Source organism: Ctenopharyngodon idella, chromosome 7 (genome assembly GCF_019924925.1).
Source record: "Ctenopharyngodon idella isolate HZGC_01 chromosome 7, HZGC01, whole genome shotgun sequence".
Classification (NCBI taxonomy): Eukaryota; Metazoa; Chordata; class Actinopteri; order Cypriniformes; family Xenocyprididae; genus Ctenopharyngodon; species Ctenopharyngodon idella.
Genome location: NC_067226.1, coordinates 50,357,397 through 50,382,745, shown reverse-complemented (window position 1 = coordinate 50,382,745; position 25,349 = coordinate 50,357,397). Strand labels below are relative to the sequence as shown.

Here is a 25,349-nt window from a genome sequence, read left to right as displayed (position 1 = left end):
ACAATATCATACAGGTATAAATTCTGTTTTAATTGATTATTAAATTGCTTAATGTTTTAAGGTTTTTACATGCTAGTTTCCATGATAAAATCTTCCAGTTTGCTAAGTTTCTAATGATTATTAAACAGCAAACACAAACTATGAAAAAGCAGCAGACCTTCCGGCGCACTCTGTGTCTGTTTTCATTCACTCCCTGAAGTGAACTATATTAGTGGACTAATGTAGGGAATAGTGAATGAGGGTATAGGGGTGATTTTGCTATTGGCCACTAGAGAAAATGTTTCTGTTCTACTTTTTTACAAATGAATACAAAATTGTCAAGTCAAATGCATTAGCACTTTTCAAAAACATTGTTTCAAAGCAGCTTTACAGAACATCATGATGTTAATGTTTATATTATCTTAATATCTTCATGCCTTATAGTCACATTTATCAGATTAGAGCTGGAGGATAATATAGTTAAATTTTGCGATGAAATAAACAATCAAGCTTTTGAGATTTGCTTTATAGTATATATGGCTTTACATGAGTTTACTCTATGTATGCACATAAATGTGGATATATATCCAGCTTTATATATAGAGTTGTTTGATGATATACAGTAGTTTACATATTGCTACAAAAAAAAATTCCATAATTAATCCGTCATTTTCTAAAAGACCTTAATGTGTATCGTTCCTTAAATATGATACACATTTTAAAGAATACACCTTTTGTTGAATGCATTGATAAAAACAGAAACTAGAAAATAATCACTTATTGTCTAAATCATTACTTATTTTCAAATCTTATCCACTTAGAGGAGCCTAAGACTAGATGTAATTTTTCTAAACAAATGATACATTATAGCAATATATTGAAACCAATGCATGTATAAGCACTAAATATATTTAAGTTTTCAATTAAATAATGAGAAAGAAAAAAGTTAATCAGTAACTTGAATGCATTTGATCTTATTTGTAAGTTTTTATTCATAAGTATTTGTGCAGTATGTAAAGCATCAAAGCATTAACATTAAACGTGATGTAGTTAAACATTAATCTCATTTATTACATGTACCTCTAAAGTTCCATAAGTGTTTATGGAAGTCATTGTACGTTTCAGAGTGTCTAACATTGCATCGGCTCTTTCTCTTCAAGTGCTGTTGTCGTTTGTGTCTCACTCTCTTGCAGATGGAAGATCTTCCCATCAGGATGGACTCGCCATGTTACGTTGGATCCAGTGTCCATCATTTGTTCTGAGAGCATCTGATTCACCTGTGACGAGAGTTCAGGAGTGATTAGTGAATATACATTTATGTGTGTGTTTGTATATTTATAGATTTATTTATTTATTAGGGCTCTCTATTTAATGTGTTAATTTAAATAATTTGCTATAAAAAAATATAATGCACCAGACCTACGTAGATCATCTTACATTTTATACAGTTGATGGTGACAAACATGATGCAGGGTAACAACTCGCAGAGTGATGAAGCCTATAGAATGCAGTTATAATGATCCTAAAAATCAAGATATCAGGGCAAAAATGCCCCTGTATGAGTTTTTGTTGCATATTTATATCATATGATATAGTTAAGCAGTATCACACGAGTGCTGTTTTTGTCCTGAATAGCTGAATAAGTGCAAATGTGATATTGATTTTATACAACAGTTCAATAAATAAAGTTTAATATTCTTATTTTAGACACAGTATTGTCTGCTTTTGCTCAATTTTGTCAATGAAAATATTACCTGTAAAGCCAGAGCAGTACACAACGGTGTTTTGTTTCTGAATGAATCCGCTTTGAGCGAATCAATCGGGTTGAACCAGTGATTCAATGGCCCATTCATAAAGAGAGCCATTTACTTCATTCCTGAATGAATCAGCTGTTTGAACGAACGAAATGAATGAATGAATGACTCAATGGGCATTTCTCAATACCAAGTACACAAAGTTCAGACTTGTGCCCTTGGTAGTTCGGACTTGGCAAGTTCGATTCAGGAAAATGGACTCCCGAGGACGTGAGGACGCAAGTCCGGTAATTCTGCAAATGGTACAACAACGTTCTTGATTGCGTCACTCAGCACACTCTGGCTTCTCAGGTTATCTCTGTATATTTTTGGCAACAATAAAACATCACTCTGCCTCTTCGTTTTCATTTTAAAAAATCTTAAACATATTAATAGCCTCACAAATGTGGTTAAGGCAACGCGTTCATGATTATCTTCACTGCATGTTTAGTATTTCGAACAAAACGAAATGTAAAACACTGCAACCCTGCCTGTTTACATTTTAAAAAATATTAAACATATTAATATGTGGTTCAGGCAATATGTGCATGCTCTGATTATCTTCTCTGTAATAAAATGAAATGTAACAAAACACAACCCTGTCTCTTTTTGTTAAATATCAGTTTTAATGATAATAGCCATTATAAAAGTATAGGTAAAAGGTATAAGTATCAAATAAAGCAAAAAATTCAGTCAAACGTACATCAGCACTGTAAGTAGGTTACAACTGTAAATTTAAATAGCCTAAATATATAAAGTTATGAAACGTCACTTTGCCCTCAGCCAAAACGGTTTGCCAGGGAACAAATGATAGATTAATGAGACCAAAGATCGCCCGTTAGACATACACAAGACTAATTATCTCATGTATAACCACTACAGAGACATCAGAGCCAGCGGCAAACATCAGAAGAATTAGCCTAGGTAAGGCTGTTCTCGGCAGGGTACATGAGCGCTGAGCGCCTGGTGATCGCCTGGATCTCACAACTCCGAAAACGTCAGATCAAAATTTCAAATAAGCGCTATATTTATCAATAAACCACAGATTTGAGCTTTAAACCAGTACATTCTCACCTGAAAAACTACATATCATGACATAAAAAAACAGTAATATGTTTAAATTACATGGGTTTTCTCCTTTACTATTGATGCTTGCTGGTTAGTGCGAGATGCATTCTGGGATACCTGGCTGTCTCAAGTCTGCAAAAGTCACCTCTCGATGCGTCCTCGATAAAAGGGGCAGATCAAAAACACATCCGGGGATTTTTACTGTACTTGGCTAGATGCGAACTTTGAATTGGAACAGTGGGCAGTGACTGATGACTTTTCACAAGTCCACAAGAACAAGTACGGACAAGAATGCATATTGAAAAACGACTAATGACTCACTCGTTTAGATGTTTACCACTACTGCCAGTTTTAGCTTCTTATTAGGAGTACCACTTAAAAAAAAAAAAAAAAAAATGTGTTGGGGATAGTTTGCCCCAAAAATGGAAATTCTGTTTATTTATATTTACTCACCCTCATGTCGTTTCAAACCTGTATGACTTTTTTTTTTTTTTTTTGAAGAATGTTGGTAACCAAATTGTTTTGGTCTGTAAATATATCTAAATACCAACTCAGTGTAGATTCTGAAAAAAAAAACAATTTTATAGCCTAAAAGTTTGTGTAATAAATTCTCTGTTGAATCTCATAAAATATTTCTTTCTAAAGCTACTTTTTATGATGTCTATTAGATGCTTTTCTCAAAAACACAATAATGACTTTAAATGATCTTTTGGGTGTAATTTCTCAGCCAAATATGATGTGCGGTTAATTATTAGGCATATCATGTAATTAATTAGATTATACATTTTAATCACCGTTTAGTTTAAGGTCGAGTACTAAAATGACTAAAATTGAATTGTGTGTGTGTGTGTGTGTGTGTGTGTGTGTGTGTGTGTGCAAAAAAAAAAAAAGAAAATCAAATTACAATGGAAAATATATAAAAATAAAAACCCATTCAAAATGCTCATAAAAGCTATTACAGTATATTAATGATCATACATCTCACCTTCTTTTCAATGGCCGCCATCACTGCATATTCGTTCAGATATCCAGCTGATTTCACTGCAACTCTGACAAGATTTATTTTCTTAACTGGTGGATCATCAGCTGAGAGAAACAACATGAATTATTGTAATTAATAATTCATATCGCAAGCAGATCGCTTACTGTGCCAACACACTGCAGAATGCAGTTGATCTGCAGATAAGAGAAATACAGGAGCTCACAGGCTTTGCAGTAGAAGAGCTGTAGTTCTGAGCATGAGACGTCAGCCATCTGTCCTTCAGTACCGGCAGTCGCACACTCTTCATGACCGCCTATGTTGTCCGGCTGTCCTTCTTGCCATTTGACCAAAGACCATGACACGTTGGTCTGGTCTGACCAAAGCCACAAGTTCTTGGACAAGCCGATCCAGGCGTCCCAACCGTTATTGTCAGAAATAATGCCTGCGAGGCCCTTGTTCTCCGTGTCGTCTGTAATCGTGGCCAGGTCTATGTAGTTCGTTCTGCAGTAAAGTTGAGCGTCACGCCACTTCATGTTTATTTGGATGTACTTAAACTTGTCTTCGATTTTGTTCTGGTCTGTAAAGGATTGAGATATGTGGGCAGAACATTGAAACATATCCAACAATCTGAAGTGCTAAAGAAAGTGTGATTAAAATATGACCTAAAACTTGTCCTCAAAAGAAAACGCTTGCTTGGAATATCATAGCTTTATTTTTTTGTGCGTGATTAGTGTTGAATGGTCTGTTTTTTTTTTTTATTCACCTCTGAATCCTGATTAATGGCTGAATTAGACCAGAAGCGTCTGATCTTTTATACTATTCAAGCTTGTATTTGCAGCTTGACTTTGTGCAAATATTGTTGGCTCTCATGATAAATTGCTTGCATCAGTTGTAAGTTGCTTTGGATAAAAGTGCATGCTGAATTTTGTGTGAGGATGAATATTATGAGGAACACGACTTTGCACAAGAGACTAAAAAGCCATCCAGATTATAAGTGAATGTGTTGCATTATTTCTTACCAGTTTGACAAAAAAAGTATTTTTCTTCAAGGCAGGTTGTATCAGCCCATTGTTCGTTTTTGTCTATAAATGCACAGGCCTCCTGTGTGCGGTACATGTCTGGCTCCCAGGATTCCCACATTACATAGCTTATCACCTCATTTTGATAAGACCAACGCCAAGTAAGGACGCCGTTATAGAAACCAATCCAGGCAAAAGAGTCGAAGTTCGCAGCGTCTGCTGCCTCCTTTAATTTGGCTCTGTCTTCATCGCTCTGAACCGTAGCCAGGTCCAAGTATTTCTCTCTGCAGTACGACTGCGATTCCAACCAGGTCTTTTGCTCTTCGATCAGTATGAAGCGATATGGGTCGCACAAGGTCTTCGAGAGGATTCCTGTTGATGGGATCAGACATAGCAGGAAAATCAGTTAATGTGACACCAGTTTCGTTCTGTAGTTTCCCACATTAACACTCACCGAGCGCAAAAACAAGCCGAATCATGTCCAGCATCATCTTGTCTTCACAGGTTTATTCCCTGAAAGAAATAAATGACAAGAATACAAAAATGCTGCATAGTTTTCTGCACATGACAGTGCAATCATTGTTTCTAGTCAAGGTTTTTAACACTTTTAGGCTTCAAACATTTCATATGCAAACATCTAAATAAACCAGCTTCATTTAAGTCATTCAAACTATTTTTTAATGGTCCAGTAGAAAAATCACAAAGAGAATCATGATAACGAGGTTTTCTTCATGTCATTGTATACATTTTAATTCAAAGCCTTGTATTGATAATATAGAAACGGTATTAAATTTGACAAATGCAAAGTAGAAATGCAAAAAATCCCAACAGACCCCGATTTACCTGCTATGGACGACTGAAGCTTGATGCTTCCAGCTGCTTCTTACAAGTATATTAAGTTTCTGCTCTCAAAATTCTTTTTACTTGCTCTTTATTCATTATGTTATGCAAAACCTTTTGTCTAATACTGTATATACATCACTGAGACTGCTTACTGATTTACATTCTGATTTTGCTGCAGTATGAGGCTCTTTATTCAAATAGCATCAGAGAGCATGATAGAATATCATGATAGAAAATAGATGGTAAAATCACAGAAATTGTTTTTCACAATTATAAAACGTGTATATAACAAATTAAGTAGTGTTGGGGTAATTTACTTTTAAAAGTAATGCGTTAAAATATTGTTACTCCCTAAAAAAGTGACTAATTGTGTTAGTTAATTTTTCATGAAAAGTAATGTGTAAAGTTACTTTTTCATTACTTTTTATCATCTGGGCTGGGCTTGCTTGCTTGTTTGTTTGACAACAACTACAACAACAATAAAAATATCTTTTTGACCAATTTAAAAGTCCTTTCACACCAAAAGTGAAATGAATAGGACTCAGGCTGAAGTAAATGCAAATTCAAAAGTAATGCCTTACTTTACTTATTTACCTTAAAAAAGTAATCTGATTTATGTAACTTAATGTACTTGTAATGAGTTACCCCCAACATGGATTGTATGAATTTATGTATACATTTATTTACCTTTATTTATTTGCTTAATTACTAACTTTTATTTTACCAGAAAAATAAAAACTCTTACAAGTCAACTCAAAGAGCTGCTGTAACTACCAGTCATAATATTTGCATTCAGATAAACCATATTCCAGATCATTTAAATGAAATTATACTGCATGACCAACACAAGACTTTACCTGGATTATCAATACTAGTGGAAATTGGTTTAGAGGGGTTTTTCAGTCATTTCGTTCCAAGTAAAAGAGTTGAGTTCATACGTTTGCACTATATCGGTGAAGACGTGCCATTTCTCAAAGCTTGTTTTGATGAGACTAATCATGGAAACCCACTAACAGTAACTAAATGCATATTATTGGTCTTATTTTGAACAATTCATTTGTGCATGTTTCTTTATAAAAAAAAATACTCTGATCATTTAGTCTGCTCAAACCCCGCTCACAATTGACTGCAAGTTTGCATTCAAATCCGCCTCTGCTGTTGAGTGCCACGCCCACATCTTAACATCCAATCAAGAAATGACAGATAGAATTATTTTTCGACAATCCGTTGCACAAGCATCTTTTCTCCTGTTTCAATGTTGAAAAGCACAAAATATATGCACACATATTTTGTTTGTTTGTTTTATTTTTGTGGACAGCAGTGATAGCATTTGTTGAGTTCATATCTACCTTGAACCAGCATTTACTTTGCATGAGCACTTGAGGCTCATTTCCCTGCACTTTTGCATAAGAGAAGAGTTTTAGTTGTGTATCATTTATCACCATTATACAAATAAGAACCTAGTGAAGGTGGAGATGACAACATATTTGTTTGATTGTGTGGGCCATTTACATATATCAACTGGCATTGGCAATAAAAACTGTGAATAACTTTTAAGATTTTGACGTTTAACTACACTGATAAAAAAAAATGTTGTTGAAATTTCTAATAAATTTTACAGTTGCAAAGAAACAGCAAGTAACTTTTTGAAATTGAATTTTTTTTTATTGAAAAAAAACCTTTTGTAAAACCTTACATTTATTTGCAGTCTTTATTTGGTGAAATTTGATCAACATCAAATCTCAACAAATAAAATATCGTTAACACTTTACAAGTTAATACATTAACTAGCATGAACTAACAATGAGCAATATATTCTTACAGCATTTATTAACCTTTTGTTAATGTTAGTTAATATAAACATTAACAAAGTTAACAAACATTAATTCACAGTGTATTAATGTTAATATGCAACTTTTGATCTTAATGTATTAGTAAATGCTTAGTGTTATTTAACATTTAACATGAGCCAGCAGGAGGCGCTCATGTTAAAGTCCCTCATATCCTGTGCATGTACACTAATAATCTATGAAAAGTCTCCTGTGAACTGAATGAGTGCAGTGAATTCATAAACTGCTCCAACTGATTCATATGTGCCTCCAATTCACTTAGATAAGACTTAGAAAAGACTTAGAAGATCCAGTTCACAGGAGTCATTTATTCAAAAATGGGGTGATTCTTCCCTTTTTAGGGGGGTTTCAGCCACAAGAAGGCGTGAAAGAGAACTCAATGCAGTACTCACACACTGTGATCGATCGAAAATATTAAACTCCAATGCTTGTCCACAAAAGCACCACGATGTATGCCATGCATGTTGTTGATGCAAGAGCAAACGTTGTGTGAACAGATTAATATTTTGTAAATAAAGTGGCAAAAAAAATGTTTTGCGCAAACAAAGCACTCGTGTCACTTTATAAAATTAAGGTTGAACTACTGTAGTGGTCACTGTAAGGTGAGTAATGACAGAATGTACATTTTTGGCTGAACTAACCCTTTAACTAAATTCTGTAGCTTTAATTTGTTTATTTGTTGTTATTTCATTATTGACTGTTTGTCTTTAATATTTGAAATTTATATTACATAGAAATTTCATTGGTATCTAAAATGTTGTTATTGTTAGGTTACATAAGTAAAAACAATGAAAGCAATATCTTTCATGGCAAGGGAATGTTTAAATTAATATGTGTAGTAAATATGTGATCTACTGGCCTGACCATAAAAAAATCCTTAGTGTTTAGTCCTTAGTCAATAATGTGATGACAATTTACTGTTTGTCAAACAGCAGACTACACGTGTACCAATTTGAACTACATGAATACTGCAGAAAGACTGGTGTCATTATGATTTATAAAATTTTTGTATTGACTCTGAACCAATTTAGTGTTGCTGATTTACAAAGAAGCACCGCTTAGGCAAAGGACGAAATAGAATGAAACCGCCCGTTCAGGAATCAGATCACTGTTAGATCCACTAGCGGAATAGTAGTGAACTGTAAGTACAGCCCTGCTGAAATTCAGTTCAAAATGTCACATGCAAAATGGAAATGTATTTATGCATAATGTATTTCCCTATACACGTGCACATATGTGCCGCATTTATTTACATCTCACTAACAGAAGAAAAACTAACAGAGAAATAAGTTATTAATTTAAAGAATTAATTAAAAAATATATTAAAGTTAGCAATTTAAAGTAGAGTTGATTGATGCATTCCCATCTGGATCGGTTCATGAAATCACAGACATCCATAAAATGAATCATATCTGATTAGTGCTTTTATTCTTGCTTTTACAATGATGTTCTTCTCTGAGTTCAGAAACGTTGCACAGCTTTAATTGGAGCTTTAATCTGTAAAGCCTGACAATAATAGTCAGAAAGGTGCAACAGTTGATTGAACGTTTAGACAAAATACTTACAGAAAATGCATATAAATATCAGTCGTCACTCTATATCTGCCAATAATAAGTCTTAGTAAGATTATTTTTAAGTATTTTTAGTTTTATGATCAAAGCTCTGTAGTTTTAAAACATATAATGCAATGCAATACAATGATGATTGAGAGATGAACAAATAAACCTTCCTCAAAAGCCTGATGATCATATTTGATACTCATGATTTTTCTAAAAAAAAAAAAAAGTATGGATAATCAAGTAGACCAAAGCTGCTTCAGAACAGCAAATGTTAATTTTGAAATATTACACACAATATTAAGAGTGTTCAAATCAAGGTTTTTGGAGCCGATCACAGAGTACAAGTAGAAGTATTGGCTGAGACCAATCACTGATACCGAACACCAAAATAAATAACACTACATGATAAATATTAGGCTTCAAATGGATGCACAGGGGTTATTTAGCTATTCTTAACAACAATGTATTTGAAGTAGTGTTGTAGTCAAGACCACCTAAACTGAGACCATGTCGAGACCAAGACAAGTCCAAGACTTTAGGGGGTTGAGACCAAGATCAAGTCGAGACTGAGTCAAGACCAAGACCAGACTAGCACTCCTCAAACTCATCTGAAAGATCCACATTTACTGCCTGAGAAATTTCTTATTTTTAATCAATAGTTACAATTAGAATAATAAGACACTATATAGAGCTGTTACCAATCAATTGAAAAACTCCAATCAAATTAATGATGTTAACAAAGAAATCCGACAGTGCAACGGCGATTTAGTGATTTAGTTGTGGTCTTGACCGGTCTTGAAATAAAATCCCGAGGCCTTTTGGTCTGAGACCAAGACAAGACCAAGACCTTCAAAAAATGGTCTTAAGACCAGTCTCGAGACCAAGACCGGTCTTGAGTACTACAACACTAATTTGAAGTATAAAAAATTAAGAGATGAGAAAGTATCATGAATTTATTATCAATCAACATGTGCAACACTCAATTCCCTCACTTAAAGGTGATTGGGAAGAAATTTGAGCTTAAGAAATACAGCATTTCTGTTAAATAAATAACAATAAAAACAGATCAGTCTTTATCAACAGAAAGTAAATAGATGTAAAACCATTGCATAGGCCTAGTCTTAACTGGATCACTGATCTAGCTGATTTGGATGTTAAGTTTGGGCTTGTAGGGAGGAATGAAAGCGCACCGCTGTGAAGGAAAGAAATGTGCTAAAATATCACATCCCTAGTTTCTTGCTGTTATTGCAATGTATTGTCCTTTTCAGGCACCTGGTAGAACTGCCAGACCGGTAAAAACATTGTTATTATTATTCAGTGGAAACAGTTTGATTTGTTTATTCAAGGGAGAGGCGTACCTCAGGGCTCAACATTGGGTCCACTTCTTTTTTTCTATTTTCATTAATGATCTTCCCTTAATTCTTTTGCACTCTTCTGTTCATCTTTATGATTTTAAAGATTGGTTCTATTCTAATTAATTACTTAATAAAGTTAAATCTCATACCATTGTCTTTGGTACAAAGCTTATGTTTAAATTAAACTATTAATATAACAATAATGTGTAATGATCGCACATACTTGCATAGAGTAGATCAAATTAAATATTTGGGCTTATGGCTGGATCCCGAATTTACTTTTAAACCTCACGTTTACTATACTTTGTAAGATTAAATTGGTACCCAGTCTATTATATTGATCCAAAAATGGTTTTGCAACATATATTACCATTTTTTGATTATGCAGATGTGCTTTATCAGAATGCATCTAAAGCTAATCTTTTGCCTCTTGTTATTTGATTTTCATTTGATACCCACCATTATATTTTGTGATTTACTCAGATGGTCTCCACTCAATATTAGAAGGCATCTTCACTAGTTGCAAGTAATCTTCACATGTGTACATTTTAACTACCCTATTTATTTGCTAAAGTATTTGATATCATATTCCTCGCCAAATCAATTAAGACATTCTTCACATTATCAGAGCACTATTTTAATTTGAAAAAATATTAAAGTTAGACACTGTTTTCTTCTAGAGCTGCTTTAAAGCCAAAACACACTTTGTTGCATTTTTTTCCTGTTAACACTGTAAAGCTGCTTTGAAACAATCTGTATTGAAAAAGCGCTATATAAATAAAGGTGACTTATAGTGCACTATATGACACTCGCTTCATGGGAATAGTGACGCTGCCAGCGGTGATTCTCATATTGAGATGGGGCCGAAGCTTCTTCTGAACAAGTGCTGATGATTTCCCATGCAAATTACTTCCTTCTTTCTCTGATTTTGTCTGCATTTGTGTAAAAACACATTGATGCGCGTCATTAGCTGAGCAAATTTTTTAATGAATTTCTAATGTTGCTGCCGTTTAAGACTAAAGATGATGCTGATTTAAATATCCAAATAAAAATGAGTGTGTTTTCACCCCTCAGTCATGGCTATATTTCAAAACATCTTCGGAAACTTCAAGTTTTTAGCAGAGGATGAGAGGACCTCGCTAAAATAATCTAACACCAACTATGATGGAACAAAGACTGATTCAGCTCTTTCTGTTTTCAGGTGAGTTTTTATTAATGATTTTTTTTTTATGCACAAGATGCTGCACAGCATAATTTTATTTATTTTCTTATTTGTTTTTTTTTTTTGTTTTTTTTTGTATATTTTAAATGCATTTTTATTAGAATCTTATTTTTACATTTTATTCTTAATTTTTATTTCTTAATCATCTGTTATGGTTACTTTTTTATATATATATATATTTTTTTTTTTTTTTTTTAAATAAGCACTTTGCCATTGTGAATGAAATATGATATAACAGTAAAAACATGTCTTGTATGACTGTGCATGTTTTATATACATTTAAAGAATAAGAAATGTTATAAATGTATTCTTGTGTCTTTTGTCCGTCATATGCATCTGGAGATAGACTCTGAATGAATTTTCTGAGTGCTGAGTAATTGAAACCTTTGAAATCTGTTCTGTTTCTTCAGCAGGGTTTCTCTCTGTAATTCTGTGTGGCTCACATGAGTACATTCTGATCCGAGAGTATAAAACGTGGGACGAGGCTCAAGATTACTGTCGACAGAACCACATTGACTTGGCCACTGTACAGAGTGATGAAGAGTGGAGCCAATTAAACACATTAAGTGCTGAACTACAGTTTTACACTTGGATTGGACTGTATGATGATGTAAACAGCTGGCGTTGGTCTTTTCAAGATGAAAGCATCACATACGCGAAATGGGATAAGCATCAGCCAGATAATTTTGAAGGGAACCAAGATTGTGTAATGCTTCGTTCAAGTGGATATTGGCGTGACAAAGGCTGTGATCTCAGATGTGTTATTATTTGTCAAAGCGGTAAGACGTGTATACTTTTACAAGAAAATACTATTTCAGTCTTTCTACTTCAAAATTTTACTTTTAATTTAATGTGTTACTTGCTTGTTTCTTTGTAATTATGTACTAGAAATTTCTAAATGAGAGTTGTTTCAAAGAAAACCCGTAGGAAAATCTTGAGGGAACCAGTGGCGATTTAATCTTCCTGGTTTTGAAGTCATCCCTGCACCATATGGTTGTTGGAATTAGTAAAAAAAAAAAAAAAAAAGCCTTTGCCAACAAACTTAATCAGTTATTTTAATGTTTTTCAGAAGGACAGCCGGTACTAGTTAATGGTTCACTGATGTCTTGGAACAAAGCTCAGAGTTACTGTAGAGAAAACTACGAAGATCTGTTCACCGTAAAGAATGATGATGACAATCAACAGCTAACCACGATGACCCAAAATTACACTTGTGTATGGATCGGTCTGTTCAGGGACTCATGGAAGTGGTCGGATCAGACCACCACAAGCCCTTATTCCCCTCTGCAATGGGCTGCAGGACAACCAGATAATTTATTTGGCAGTGAAATCTGTGCTGCTATAGACAATGATGGTCAGATTGCTGATGAGCGCTGCTCAAAACAGTTTTTCTTCTTTTGCAATGGTAAGTTTAAGTGTTTCTTATTTTAGAGCATTTTGTGGTTGTTTCCGGGTTCTATTTTTATACTTTTTTTTAGCTGTAAAATTCAAACAATCATGCCTGAAAATGCTTGGACCTGTATATAATTAATCTAGTAGGTCAATTTGTTATTGCTCGTACTAAGAGTTTAGGATTTAAATAACACTAAACACTGAAGTTTAGTGTGTGCATTGTCCAAACATGATGATTCCCTTTGTTAAGGTGGCAGTGAGTTTTGTGCAGACAGAAAGCACTTATATATTCTTCATAAAACATAACTTTTTTTTAGGCAAGACACCACAGGTGAATTAGAGTAAACTTTACCTAATAGATGCACCATATTTTCTCCAGCATATTAAGACAATTGTTTTGCATTACAAGTTGTTGTTTTTATATATATATATATATATATATATATATAATGATTAAATATTCAAGTGAGGCATTATTTAATTAAACATTCTCTCATTTGATTACATTTTCATAACAATAATCTGAACATTGGTTGAAGCCAGGTACAAAATTCACACATAATAGAGTTTTTACAGAGCGTATTTTGGATTTCTCTTTTTAACACTGCATGAATCAGAAGAAACTGTCAACAGACAGAAAAAAAAGAATTTTTTTTTAAAAAAACATTTGATGTTTTTAAAAATAATGTTATATATGATCAGGCGAAAGATTTATGAACAGACCCTTCAGTAAAAACCTTCAGAATATAGATAGGAATAAAACTGTACGTTTTGGTGTATGTAAGTGCTGCTAAAGTGGAGAAAAAAAAAATCACTTTGTGAAAACTGCCTTTAAAAATATGCAAATAGATAATAAACACTTAAATGTGCATTTTGGATATTTTCTTTCCGCTAATCTTTAAATAAAACATGTTATGGAAACAAACTAGACCAAGATTTTAAAATTGACCAGTGCATAAAAAAATTGAAAAAAAAAAAAAAAAAAAAAAATACTGTAATTTTAAAATATTATAATAAATCTATAATATTACAATAGATCAAAATCTTTGCTTCAGGTTCTCCTGAAGATAACTGTCTAATTGTCTGTATTTTCATGTTTCATTGCTTGTCTCAGTACGGCCGAAGCAACAGATATTAAGACTGGAGGTGAAAGCAGCTGATGATGTCAATGGTCAAGCGATTACAGATGCTGTGTTGATGAAGGTGAGCCATGTGCTCCTCACGGACCTATAATCTACAGTAGTGTTTTATGTTATCTCACTAACCCATATGTCCTGTTGAGACTGGCTTCCAGGTTCTTTGTAGTTTCAGAGATTAAAATTAACCTATATTCTAATGTCTTTGCAATGTTTTCCTACCCAGTTAAAACCCAGACGATTAAAGCTTTATAATCTTGTACTTTTACATTGGTTCTGTCTGACATTAGTCTGTTCTCAGGTTCATCAGAAACTGAGAGAGCAGACGATGGCAGCAGATGTTAAGTTGGTGTGGCGGGAGCAGGCGAATGGAATGGTGTTCCAAAAAATTAAGGATCATTATAAATGAGAAAAAAAACAAACTTAAACGGACATGATTAAATTACCAAAAGAACAGAGTAACCTTCTCATTTACATTATATCTGAAAGAACCAATATATTTTAGTCAATTAATTGCATGTTTAGAATTTTAGATTTTATTAGATTTATTCAACCTGATCTTACAAGAAAATGTGACTATTTTATGAGGTGGTGATTTCATATGAATTTATGCAATGGGAATCGAATGAAAATGTACATTGTTTTTTAGAAAAAAAAAAATATAACCATCTAAGCATAACCATTGCTGGAGCAGATCATATAAATTCATAGAAGATTAGTAGGGCTGGGACAATAAATCGTTGAATTGATTCTGGATCGATTCTGAGATTTTCCGAATGCATCACGATTCTCTCTCTTAGCTTAGTTTTTAACAGTAGATGGCACTTCTTGCTTTACAAACACCCGTACTCTTCTTGCTTTCAATTCCTTACACACATCACTTGAACCTTCTATAAAATAACCATTCAAAAAATTTGAAAAGTTTAAAGCGAATTGCAAGGGTGTTTGCAGTGGGCTGTTTAGATTAATCTCGTGTCATAAAAGTATTCTGAGGTGCAAGTTCATAGCCGAACGCACAAGCGCTCTCCTCTTCATGAGCATTTGAACGTGCAGTTAAAAACCAGCCTTGAGCACCATCTGCTGTTAAAAACGAAGCTCAGAATCGATTCAAGAGAGAATCGCGATGCATTCAGAAAATCTCAGAATCCATCCACGAATCGAGATGAATCGATTTATTGTCCCAGCCCTAAAAAATAGACAATGTAGTTACGAAAAAAAAATTGTTATTTGTAAATAAAACATTATTGTGAATGAAGTTGGTGAAAGGCTAAACCAGAGGATAACATCAGCTGATAAGACTTTAGAGGATTAGTTCACTTTAAAATGAAAATTACCTCAAGCTTTACTCCCCCTCAAGCCATATTCAACTTACAAAAGAAAAAAGTAACTGACGTCGTGTCAGTTACGCTTTTTTCGTACGTTGAATACGGAAGGCGGTCTGGTGAAGGTAGATATTTTTCTTACACAAACGCATCGCTTCGCTTCAGAAAGCCTTTATTGACCTCCGGAGTATGTTTATAATGGATGGATGCACTTTCTTGAGCTTCAAACTCTTTGATCCCGTTCACTGCCATTATAAAGCTCGGATGCGTCAAGATATTTATTAATATAACTCCGATTGTGTTCATCAGAAAGAAGAAAGTCATATACACCTAGGATGAGTAAAGCTTGGGCTAATTTCATTTTAAAGTGAACTAATCCTTTAACTACACTTGCAGAGTAAGATTCATGACAGTGGATGTGTATTATAAGTCGGATGCGGTGTATTTGTGAGATTTGCATATGAGATGTTCTCGTCTCTGAGTCTAGAGTGGGCACACTTCGACTAAATGTGTAAACCATCCGCTTGTTAAGTTGTGACACATTGTTTCTGAGTTCGTTTTTAAGATTCTGGGTCAAATTAGCATTTTTATTAATCTATATGCAAATTGTGTTTAATGATTTATCAATTTCATGTAAACAGTGTCAAATATACAGCAGGTTCATTAGCATTATTTAATAAGGTCTACTACATTTAAAAAATAAATGGTAAAATTAATTTATTTAGCTTTGAAAATGTAAAAAATGATGATATTATTAGTTCATCTCACAGATTACCTTTAGAACGTTTTACAAACAAAAACATACATAATAAATTTAATAGTTCATTAGCAGACATTGTGTAATGCTTAACATTTAGTCATGGATATTCAAAAGTAAATCAAAGTGATGTTGAATTTACTGCCGTGTACTTGTGTGTGCGTTCTTTTGGATTTTCTGCTGTTTTGTGATCTTGTGTATCAGCCAGCTCAGTGGTTGGAAGATATACAGGAAGCTTTTTAAAATGCATATCTGAAAAGACCAATTAACTGGTCACCAGCATGTTATTTTGTATAATTGTCTAAGTTGAGTTTCATTATAACTGGCAAGGCTTCCTCGACAGCTTCACTGGTTTGCCAACTTTACCAGGTGAGTTTTGATAGTGAGCAGAATGGTTAGTTCACCGGCTAGATCAATACTTCACAGTACCCGATACATTCAGAGGTTGTACCCTCAAAAGCGTTTCTCAACAAATGCTGATAACAACATGATTTCCCATGCAAATAATTCCCTTCATCCTTGGCAGTGATTATTCTGTATTTGTGTAAATGCATTTGTTGAGCATCATTAGTTGAGGAAATTATGAATACCTACAAAAAAAAAAAAGAATTTCTTCACACCTGGTCTTAACTCACTTTTAAAACAAGGTGGATATCTGTCTACTACAACTTGCATTTTTGGCGTCTGGACAGTGATGGAGCTGAGATTGGTGAGTGTATTGTAATAAAAAGTGTTGTCACTAACTGCTGCTTAGAATAATTTTGCTACTGCAAAGCTACATTACATTGTTAGTTTTGAAGTTGTAAAACTAATAGCTTTGCAATATTCTTTTAGGAGGAGGAGTGTCATTGGAGAAGGCGTAAAGTCAATGGCCCTGACGTAATTGAATCGCTTTCAGTGTTTTACGACTGAAAGCGAAGGTGGAAATGACCTTGGAAATGACTGGTTGGTGCTGTAAAATGAATCCCACCTTCACACAATGCAGTTTATTTAGTGTAGTGAGGCTTCCCTGCCATTGACTTCCATTCAATCAGAATGGCCTTCCTGAATGTCTCGCTGTCGATGATGCTCATCTTGCCGACAGATGCAGGTAAAAACACACTCTTTCTGTCACACATGAACTTGTTACTTCAACGGCCCAAGCCTTTGTTAATAAAACTTTCGAATAGTAACTACTGATTCAGCATTTAACATAGTAGTCCAGAAAGCAAGTATGACTACATTGTGAAAATAGTGATGGGGAAAGGGTCTTATTAGGCATGACACGTATTTGATTGACTATGTTTACAGTACCGTGTGACCTTCCTGCTTTTGTGAAACAGTTACCTCATTACATACACATTTTTGTATTAAAACAATATCTTAATCAAATATAAGATATTAAATTGTGTACTTCATCTTAAAAGATTCATACATATATCAAGCACACGACGTAAAAGCTTTTCATGAACGAAAGCCAATGATATCACGCTTTCCCATGCAAACAACTCCCTTCTGCCTGGATTGATTCTCTCAATATTTGTGTAAACACATTTAATGTGCATCATTAGCTGAGCAAATTTTTACTCCATAAATCCCTAATGCTGCTGTTGTCTTAAAGAATAAAGACAATAGTAATTTCAGTATGCAAATGAAGATGGGTGTGTGTTTACCCCTGGTCAGAACTATATTTTAATACGGGGTTCATTCATTTTTAGCTAGTCTATGGAGAAGAGCTCACTAATCTAATCTCAGCAGCGATGGAGCAAAGATTGATTCATCTCTTTTTGCTGTCAGGTGAGTGTAATTTTGTGTATGAATGTGATCTCCATTAAGTCACTTTTTATTGACCATCTGAAACTTGAAGTACTGGATTTTTGTTCTAACTTTGTAATAACATCTCTACCCACTCAGGGTTTCTCTATTTAATTCTGTGCGGCTCATGTGAGTACATTCTGATCCAAGAGAAAAAAACGTGGAAAGAGGCTCAAGATCACTGTCGACAGAACTACATTGACTTGGCTACTGTTCAGACTGATGAAGAGTGGAGCGAATTGAGCAAGTTAAGAGCTGAACTACAGTTTTACATTTGGATCGGACTGTATGATGATGTGAACAGCTGGCATTGGTCTTTTCAAAATGAAACTTTTAATTTCTTTCTATGGGATACTGACCAGCCAAACAATTTGCATGGAAAACAATATTGTGTAAATCTACGATCAACTGGATACTGGTGGGATGAAGACTGTAATTTGACATATCCTTTTTTTTGTCAAAATGGTGGTAAGACTCTAGACAAAATATTTTCAATATCAGTTCAGCCATCCATCCCAAAGAGCTCATTTCACTGCATGCCATTGTACATTACCTTTTGTTTTTATATATATATATATATATTTGTGTGTGTGTGTGTACAAATATACCTGTGCTACTTATATATATAAAATGTGTGACCAGGTATATTTGTAGCAATAGCCAACAATACATTGTATAGGTCAAAATTATAAATTTTTCTTTTATGCCAAAAATCATTAGGATATTAAGTCATTAGGATAATATATTAGGATATTAAGTAAAGATCATGTTCCATGAAGATATGTTGTAAATTTCCTACCATAAATATATATAAAAATATATATTTTTGTGAGTGAACATGCATTGCTAAGGACTTCATTTGGACAACTTTAAAGGCGATTTTCTCAATAAAATTGTCCTATCATAACAAACCATACATCAATGGAAAGCTTTTTTTAGGTGATCTCAATTTCAAAAATTGACCCTTATGACTGGTATTGTGGACCAGGGTCACACACACACACACATATATAATATTTTATTCTTCAACGGTTATGATATCACCTACATTCCCCATTTGATTAATCACAGTACACTAAGACAATTGTTTTGTATTGCAAGTTTTCTGAAATCTTATAGGTAAATATGCAAATGATGCATTATTATATTAAATATGCACAAATTTGCATACATTTCCAAAACACAAATTTGAATATTGGACAGGTTTCATTTTGTTGACATTTAAAGCTGACATTTTGGATTTCTCTTTTTTTTATCAGTCCATAAATCAGAAAATACTGTCAACAGACAGAAAAAAATACATTTTCACCATGTTTTTAGGAATAAAATGTTATATAAATCAGGTTGAACGTTATATGAACAAACCCCTCAGTAAAAACATTCAGAATATAGATATGAATAGAACTGTAAATTTTGGTGTATGTAAGTGTTACTGAAGTGGAGAAAAAAAAAACTCATTTTGAGAAAAAGGCCTTTAAAAGACATGTATTGTAACTGCAAATAGTGTACAAAATTAACACTACGTTTATTTTTTACTTTCCACTAGTCATAAGAAGATATGTTATGGAAGCAAACTAACACAAAATCTCAAAATTGATCAGCGCATGAATAAACATTTTTTTTTTTTTTTTTCCTGTAGCATCTTGCCTTAAAAACATTCAATTTGATTTTAATAACTATGCAGCCACACGAGTAAACTTTCTTCATGTATAATAATCTATTATGTTAAAATAACCGATATAACTTTTACTATAGATTATATACAAACAAGCAGCTTTGCTTTGACTTTGACAGCTGTGATTTTAACTTTTATGTTATAGACAAATGTAGAGTAGCTCAATCAATTAGATTGGCCTGTTGAGTTAATCATAGTTACTCTGATGTTTTACAGAAGGACAGCCAGTACTAGTTACTGATCCAGCGATGTCCTGGAATGACGCACAGAATTACTGCAGAGAACACTACACAGACCTGTTCACCGTGAGGAACAGGGATGAGAATAAACAGCTAACCACGATGATCAAATATTACACTTGTGGCTGGATAGGTCTGTTCAGGGACTCGTGGAAGTGGTTGAATCAGACCAGCATGAGCCCTTATTTCCCTCTGCGATGGGCTGCAGGACAACCAGATAATTCATTTGCCAATGAGACGTGTGCCGCTTTAGATGATTACGGTCACATTGCTGATGAGACCTGCAAAAGTTTGCATTTCTTCTTGTGCCAGATAGGTATGGTGTTATTTAAATCATGATATTTTTGTTGTTGTTTTAAGATTTTTTTTTTTTTTTTTTTAAACTTTCACACGGAAAATGCTAATACATCAATGGACTTAATTCTTATCGTTTCTAAACGCTAAACTAGTGTAATGAATCAATGTGATATTCACAATGTTAATTTTTTTTTTCACAACACATATAGTAAATATTCGACATATATCACTGAAACAAACCTTTTCTCATCTTGTATTTAAAGTGATTGTAATCTTTTGTATTTGTATTTTTCACTTTCATTTCTTTCCACAGCACGAGTGAAGCAACAGGTATTAAGACTGGAGGTGAAAGCAGGAGATAATGTCAATGATCAAGCGATTACAGCTGCTTTGTTAAATAAGGTGAGCTGCATACTGTACCTACAGTCTTGTGGTAATTGATATCTATAGCCATCTTTCTTACCTTGTTACCCAGTTCTGTTGATTTTTATTTCAGGCTTTTGTTTAAAAAAAAACAAAACAAAACGAAATTAGCTTATTTTCTCTCTCTCTCTCTCTCTCTCTCTCTCTCTCTCTCTTTACCCTTGTACAATAACCCTCTCCAAAAACATATATATATATATATATATATATATATATATATATATATATATATCAGATGTTATCAGTATGGAAGTCCATTTCTGCCACACACACACAAATGCTTTGGTAAATCTAAATTATAACATACAAGTCATAAGTATTACATACTAAGTTATATTTATGAGATGTAAAGTCAAAATTATGACGTACTAAGTCATAATTATGAGAAAAATGTCAACATATGACAATTTTGAATTTTTATATCATAATTTCAACTTTTTGACACATTAAGTCATAATTATGACTAATTCAAAATTGAGATCAAAAGTTGTAATTATGAGATGAAAGGTTGCAATTACGACTGTCATATTTTCACATTTTTATCAATTTCAACTTAGTGTCATATAGTTGACTCATGTCATAATTTAGACTTTGTGATATAAAAATTCAAAATTATTACATACTAAGTCATAATTATAAGATCAAAAGTTGCAGTTATTAGAATTTTTGTCCATTTCTATTTATTGTCATAACTGACTTGTCATAATTTCAAATTAGTTTGTCAATGTTTATTTTTCTTTCATAATTTAGACTGTAATGTCACAATCATGATTTTTTGATTGCATAATTTAGATTTTTTTTTTTGTCATAATTATGACTAAGTCATAAATGTGACTTTTTATCATAATGACTCAGTATGCCAATTTTGAGTTTTTATGTCACAATTACGATTTACAAAAGCATTTTTTTTCTTAAGTGGCAGAAATGAGCTTTCATACATCACAGACAGATTTTATAAATTAATCGAACAGTTCTAATCCTCAGGTCCAGCAGACACTGAGAGAGCAGGGAATGGCAGCAGATGTTAAGTTGGCATGGCGGGAGCAGCCGGATGGAATGGTGTTCCAAAAAATGAAAAATGGATCAACAGGCATGAACGAAGAACTTTAAGGGGAGAAGATGGTTAAATTTTATCTTTGACAAACTTGAATATAGTGCTTCTGATTTGTAGTATAATATGTAGCGTTTAGAATTCAGATTAATAATTTCAGTGAACATTTTTAGTTAGATTTACAGTAGATTTTACACTAAGAAAGAATGGTTCTTTTATGATCTGATCACTGAAAGGTTATTTAGGGAAACAAAAATTGTTCTTCTATGGAATCACTACATTTTAGGCAGCACAAACACTTTGTTAATGTCAATAAAGGGGAGCTGAAAATATGTCAACTGGGTGTGAACTGACCAGAAGTGGAGCTCTGTTAGTATCATGTTGATTTATTTGTCACATCAAACAGGGTTCATCAACACATCCTACTAACATTCAAACCGTGAATAAAGTGGCTGGAGTATTTCAATACTACTTAAATACTTAGATAACATTAAAAAAAGAAGAAGAATGCAAGCAGAAGTGATTAAGGATTAAGGAATGATAGAGCTAGCGTCAATCTCTCATGCAGATCACTTGCGAGAAAGATGTTCCAGTCAGGTTCACCAGATCCTTTAGTCAAATGTACACAAAGTGTCATGAAAATGAGTGGATTAGGCCAGAAACAAAGCTTTGAGTTGAGTGGAAGTTGAAGAATTCATTGAACTCAATGACCTCAGTGTTTCTCTACGACTTTAGATTGGACATCAAGTGGCATCCCAACACAGTAACAAAATGATTTATTATAAATGGAAATATGGTTAAAATACATTAAAAAGTGTTAGTATGTATTACCATGAATGACATCAACGACAACAATGAGAAATTACTTTTTTTTTTTTTGCTCTCTAAATGTCTTTTTTGTTTTGTTTTTTGTTTTTTTAAATTCAGTGGATTATTGTTGTTAGCAGACAATAAAACGGCACAACTGAACATGTTTAATGTCGACTGCATCATATCTTTGACCTGTAGTTTTGTTCATAGTTTTTTAAATACGAGGGCATCGCAAAACCTGTTCAAGTTTCGTCACACATGATTCCATAAAGGTGACCTAAACGTCCAGGATTATCTGTAAATCTGCTTTTGTTCATGCCAGTGTTTGGCATGCTGGTGGTGCTAATGGTTAGAGAGTTGGACTTATAACCTGAAGGTCATGGGTTTGAGCCTCAGTACCAGCAGGAAATGTAGGTGGTGGGGAGTGGGTTTGGAATGACATGAGGGTGAGTAATTAATGACATAATTTTCATGGGTGAACTAACCCTTTAACGCATTATAGTCCTTCACGTCTATTGCGATTTTCAAGATTCTGGCCACTTGATAATACCTACTGTAGTATATCAAAATCAAAAAATGTTGATATACTAGGAAACATTAAAAAGCATCATATGAACCATTTAAACAAACAATAAAAACAAATGAAAAATAACTATGATTGCAGTGTGATTTCCATGTCACTTCATTTAGACGCCGTTACAGTGAATTCAGTAGTGATCCAATGATGAGATGGTATGATACGAATGTTTTGTTTATTCACAAAAAACAATCAATACAATGACAGTTATCCAAAATTATTGTAAACAATTGAAAACCTTACATCTGCTGGTGCCTTCCACTGTTCCACAACTCCAATTATGTCATTTGCTTGGAACACTTACTGTAGTGTCACTTTGACATTAACAAATTAAATTGAATGGCTCATACAATGATTAAATTAACTTGAATATTATCTTCAGATCTACAGAAAGTCCCTTGCATTGATTTCTCATTGTAAGCAGTCGTCTTCATTTTCATGGTTTTATACTGTCTGCATTTGTTCATTGCCCACTAAAGAAAAGATTCAGTTTTGCCAGACCGGCTTTTAGGTAACTCAGAGCATCTTTATTGGCTTCCTCTGCTTCAGCGGTTCTCCTCAATTCCTCCAGCTCTTGGACCCAGTCTTGTTTCCCAGCCTCCCTCAGTTTGGGGATGAAAAAGTCGAGATGCTGAAGAGTGAACGCAGAGTCTGGCTTTAATGAGATCTGAGACAGATGTTTGATGGTCATGTAAGCTTCAGACAGAAGAATTGACTGTTGGTCTTCAATTTCCTGCAGATCTTGATCAAGATAATCCATTACAACTGAAAACCTCTTGGACTGTTCTTGAGCTTTTTCATATTCTTTTTTAACATCGTCAAATTCTATTGTCATGCTTGAGTTTCTGATGACGTATTTCTTGTTTTCTTTGACATGTTTGCTGTGGTGGCACTTCCCTGTACACACGGTGCAGAAGCCATTTTTCATGACTTCACATTGGCTTGGATCAGAAACCCACCAGCAGTCAAACTCATGGCAGTTTTCCTCACAGACGGTGCAAGTCGTCGCCTTCCTGCTCTTCCATGAAGCGCTTTCAATGGGTACTTTTACTTTTACTGCCTCTCTTAATTTTATGGTAAAGTTTTTACACTTCTTAATATTTTCCATGTTTTGTCTCATTGCCTCCTGAATCTGAAGTTTTTCAGACTTTTTCGAGTCCTTCTCTTGAACTCGCAGCTGTAAGTTGCACATGGACGCTTCTAATATAATGCGCTCTATCAGGACGTCTGAAGTCAACTCTAAACTTCGTCTGTTCTTTTCATCCAGAGACTGAAGGAATTTCTTTATCTCTTCCATGCTGTCTTCCCAGGCACATTTTTGAGCACGAACGTAACGTTCTCCGGGGTGACGGGCGTCAGCCTGCCGGTTATTGAATAAGAAATAAACAGGTTGGTTATTGTGGTCTCGTCTGCAGGGAATTCTAGCTTTATCAATGGCGCCGATGACGTTTTTGGGTGGCAGACCATCAGAGTGTGTGATTAAAAACACAATATTGTTCACAACATCTTTTCCAAACAAAGACAGAATTGAACTGATGATGTAATGCTGTCTGTCTGAGAGACGATTCTTAGACGCTTGAGTCACAAAACACACAGCGTCGACTTCACACACTCCATCGCTGCTCTGAAACAGAGTGGATAAATTTTCAGCAACTTTCAGATCTTTTTCCAGACCTCTAGTGTCTCCGTAACCTGGAGTATCAATGATGGTGAGAGATATGGGACTCTTTACAGGACAGACCTCATACATGGTGATTTCAGATGTTTGTGATTCTGATTGGTCTCTGGCTGCTTCTTCTGTGATTTCATACCATAGTTCTTCCTCAAACTTCACTCCCAGTAAGTAGTTGACCATGGTGTTAATGAGAGTAGTCTTGCCAACACCGGTTTCTCCCACCAGCAGTACAATTTTGTTTTGTTTACTGCTGTCTTTTATCCCAAAAGTCCATTTTCGGACATTTCCATATTCATCAAGCACTTTCCTCTCTGTATGTAGACGGTATAGTTTTGGAGGACCTCCATGAATTAGAGTTGATCTGCGTGGTGGAACCAATAGCTGTCTGCACAATACAAATGGAGGCAAATGTGTCTTAGTATATTTGTGTAGCAAGAATTCAAGACTAGAAACACAGATATTTTGTGTTACATACTTTTTCAATGTAAAAATACTGTAATAATGTAATATTATATATATATATATATATTT

At 34.0% G+C, this 25,349-nt stretch overlaps 2 protein-coding genes and 1 long non-coding RNA gene across 4 annotated transcripts; 1 reads left to right on the top strand and 2 right to left on the bottom strand.

Moving 5' to 3' along the window:
* Window positions 1–961: 961 nt before the first annotated feature.
* Window positions 962–5,205, bottom strand: LOC127516593 (uncharacterized). The gene is made up of 4 exons (XR_007931032.1): window positions 4,842–5,205; window positions 4,046–4,399; window positions 3,826–3,926; window positions 962–1,256 (listed from the first exon to the last, which is right to left on the bottom strand). It is a non-coding gene; the product is annotated as an uncharacterized LOC127516593 (long non-coding RNA).
* A 6,350-nt stretch (window positions 5,206–11,555) lies between these two features.
* Window positions 11,556–23,252, top strand: LOC127516586 (macrophage mannose receptor 1-like). 2 transcript variants are annotated; one of them, XM_051901360.1, is made up of 9 exons: window positions 11,556–13,075; window positions 14,177–14,265; window positions 14,500–16,986; window positions 17,112–17,367; window positions 17,975–18,053; window positions 18,171–18,539; window positions 19,963–20,301; window positions 20,596–20,684; window positions 21,690–23,252. In XM_051901360.1, exons 4-9 carry the CDS (start codon window positions 17,362–17,364, stop codon window positions 21,813–21,815), a joined length of 1,008 nt encoding a protein of 335 aa, XP_051757320.1. In that variant the 5' UTR covers window positions 11,556–13,075; window positions 14,177–14,265; window positions 14,500–16,986; window positions 17,112–17,361; the 3' UTR covers window positions 21,816–23,252. The 2 variants fall into 2 exon arrangements, with proteins under 2 accessions (XP_051757320.1, XP_051757319.1); XM_051901359.1 differs by having other exon boundaries at window positions 14,500–17,367.
* Window positions 23,253–23,426: 174 nt separating this feature from the next.
* LOC127516576 (uncharacterized) lies at window positions 23,427–25,349 on the bottom strand (the record flags this gene model as incomplete). The annotated part of the gene is made up of 1 exon (XM_051901348.1): window positions 23,427–25,349. A coding segment is annotated over one exon (1,743 nt), but the record flags the coding sequence as incomplete, so codon positions are not given.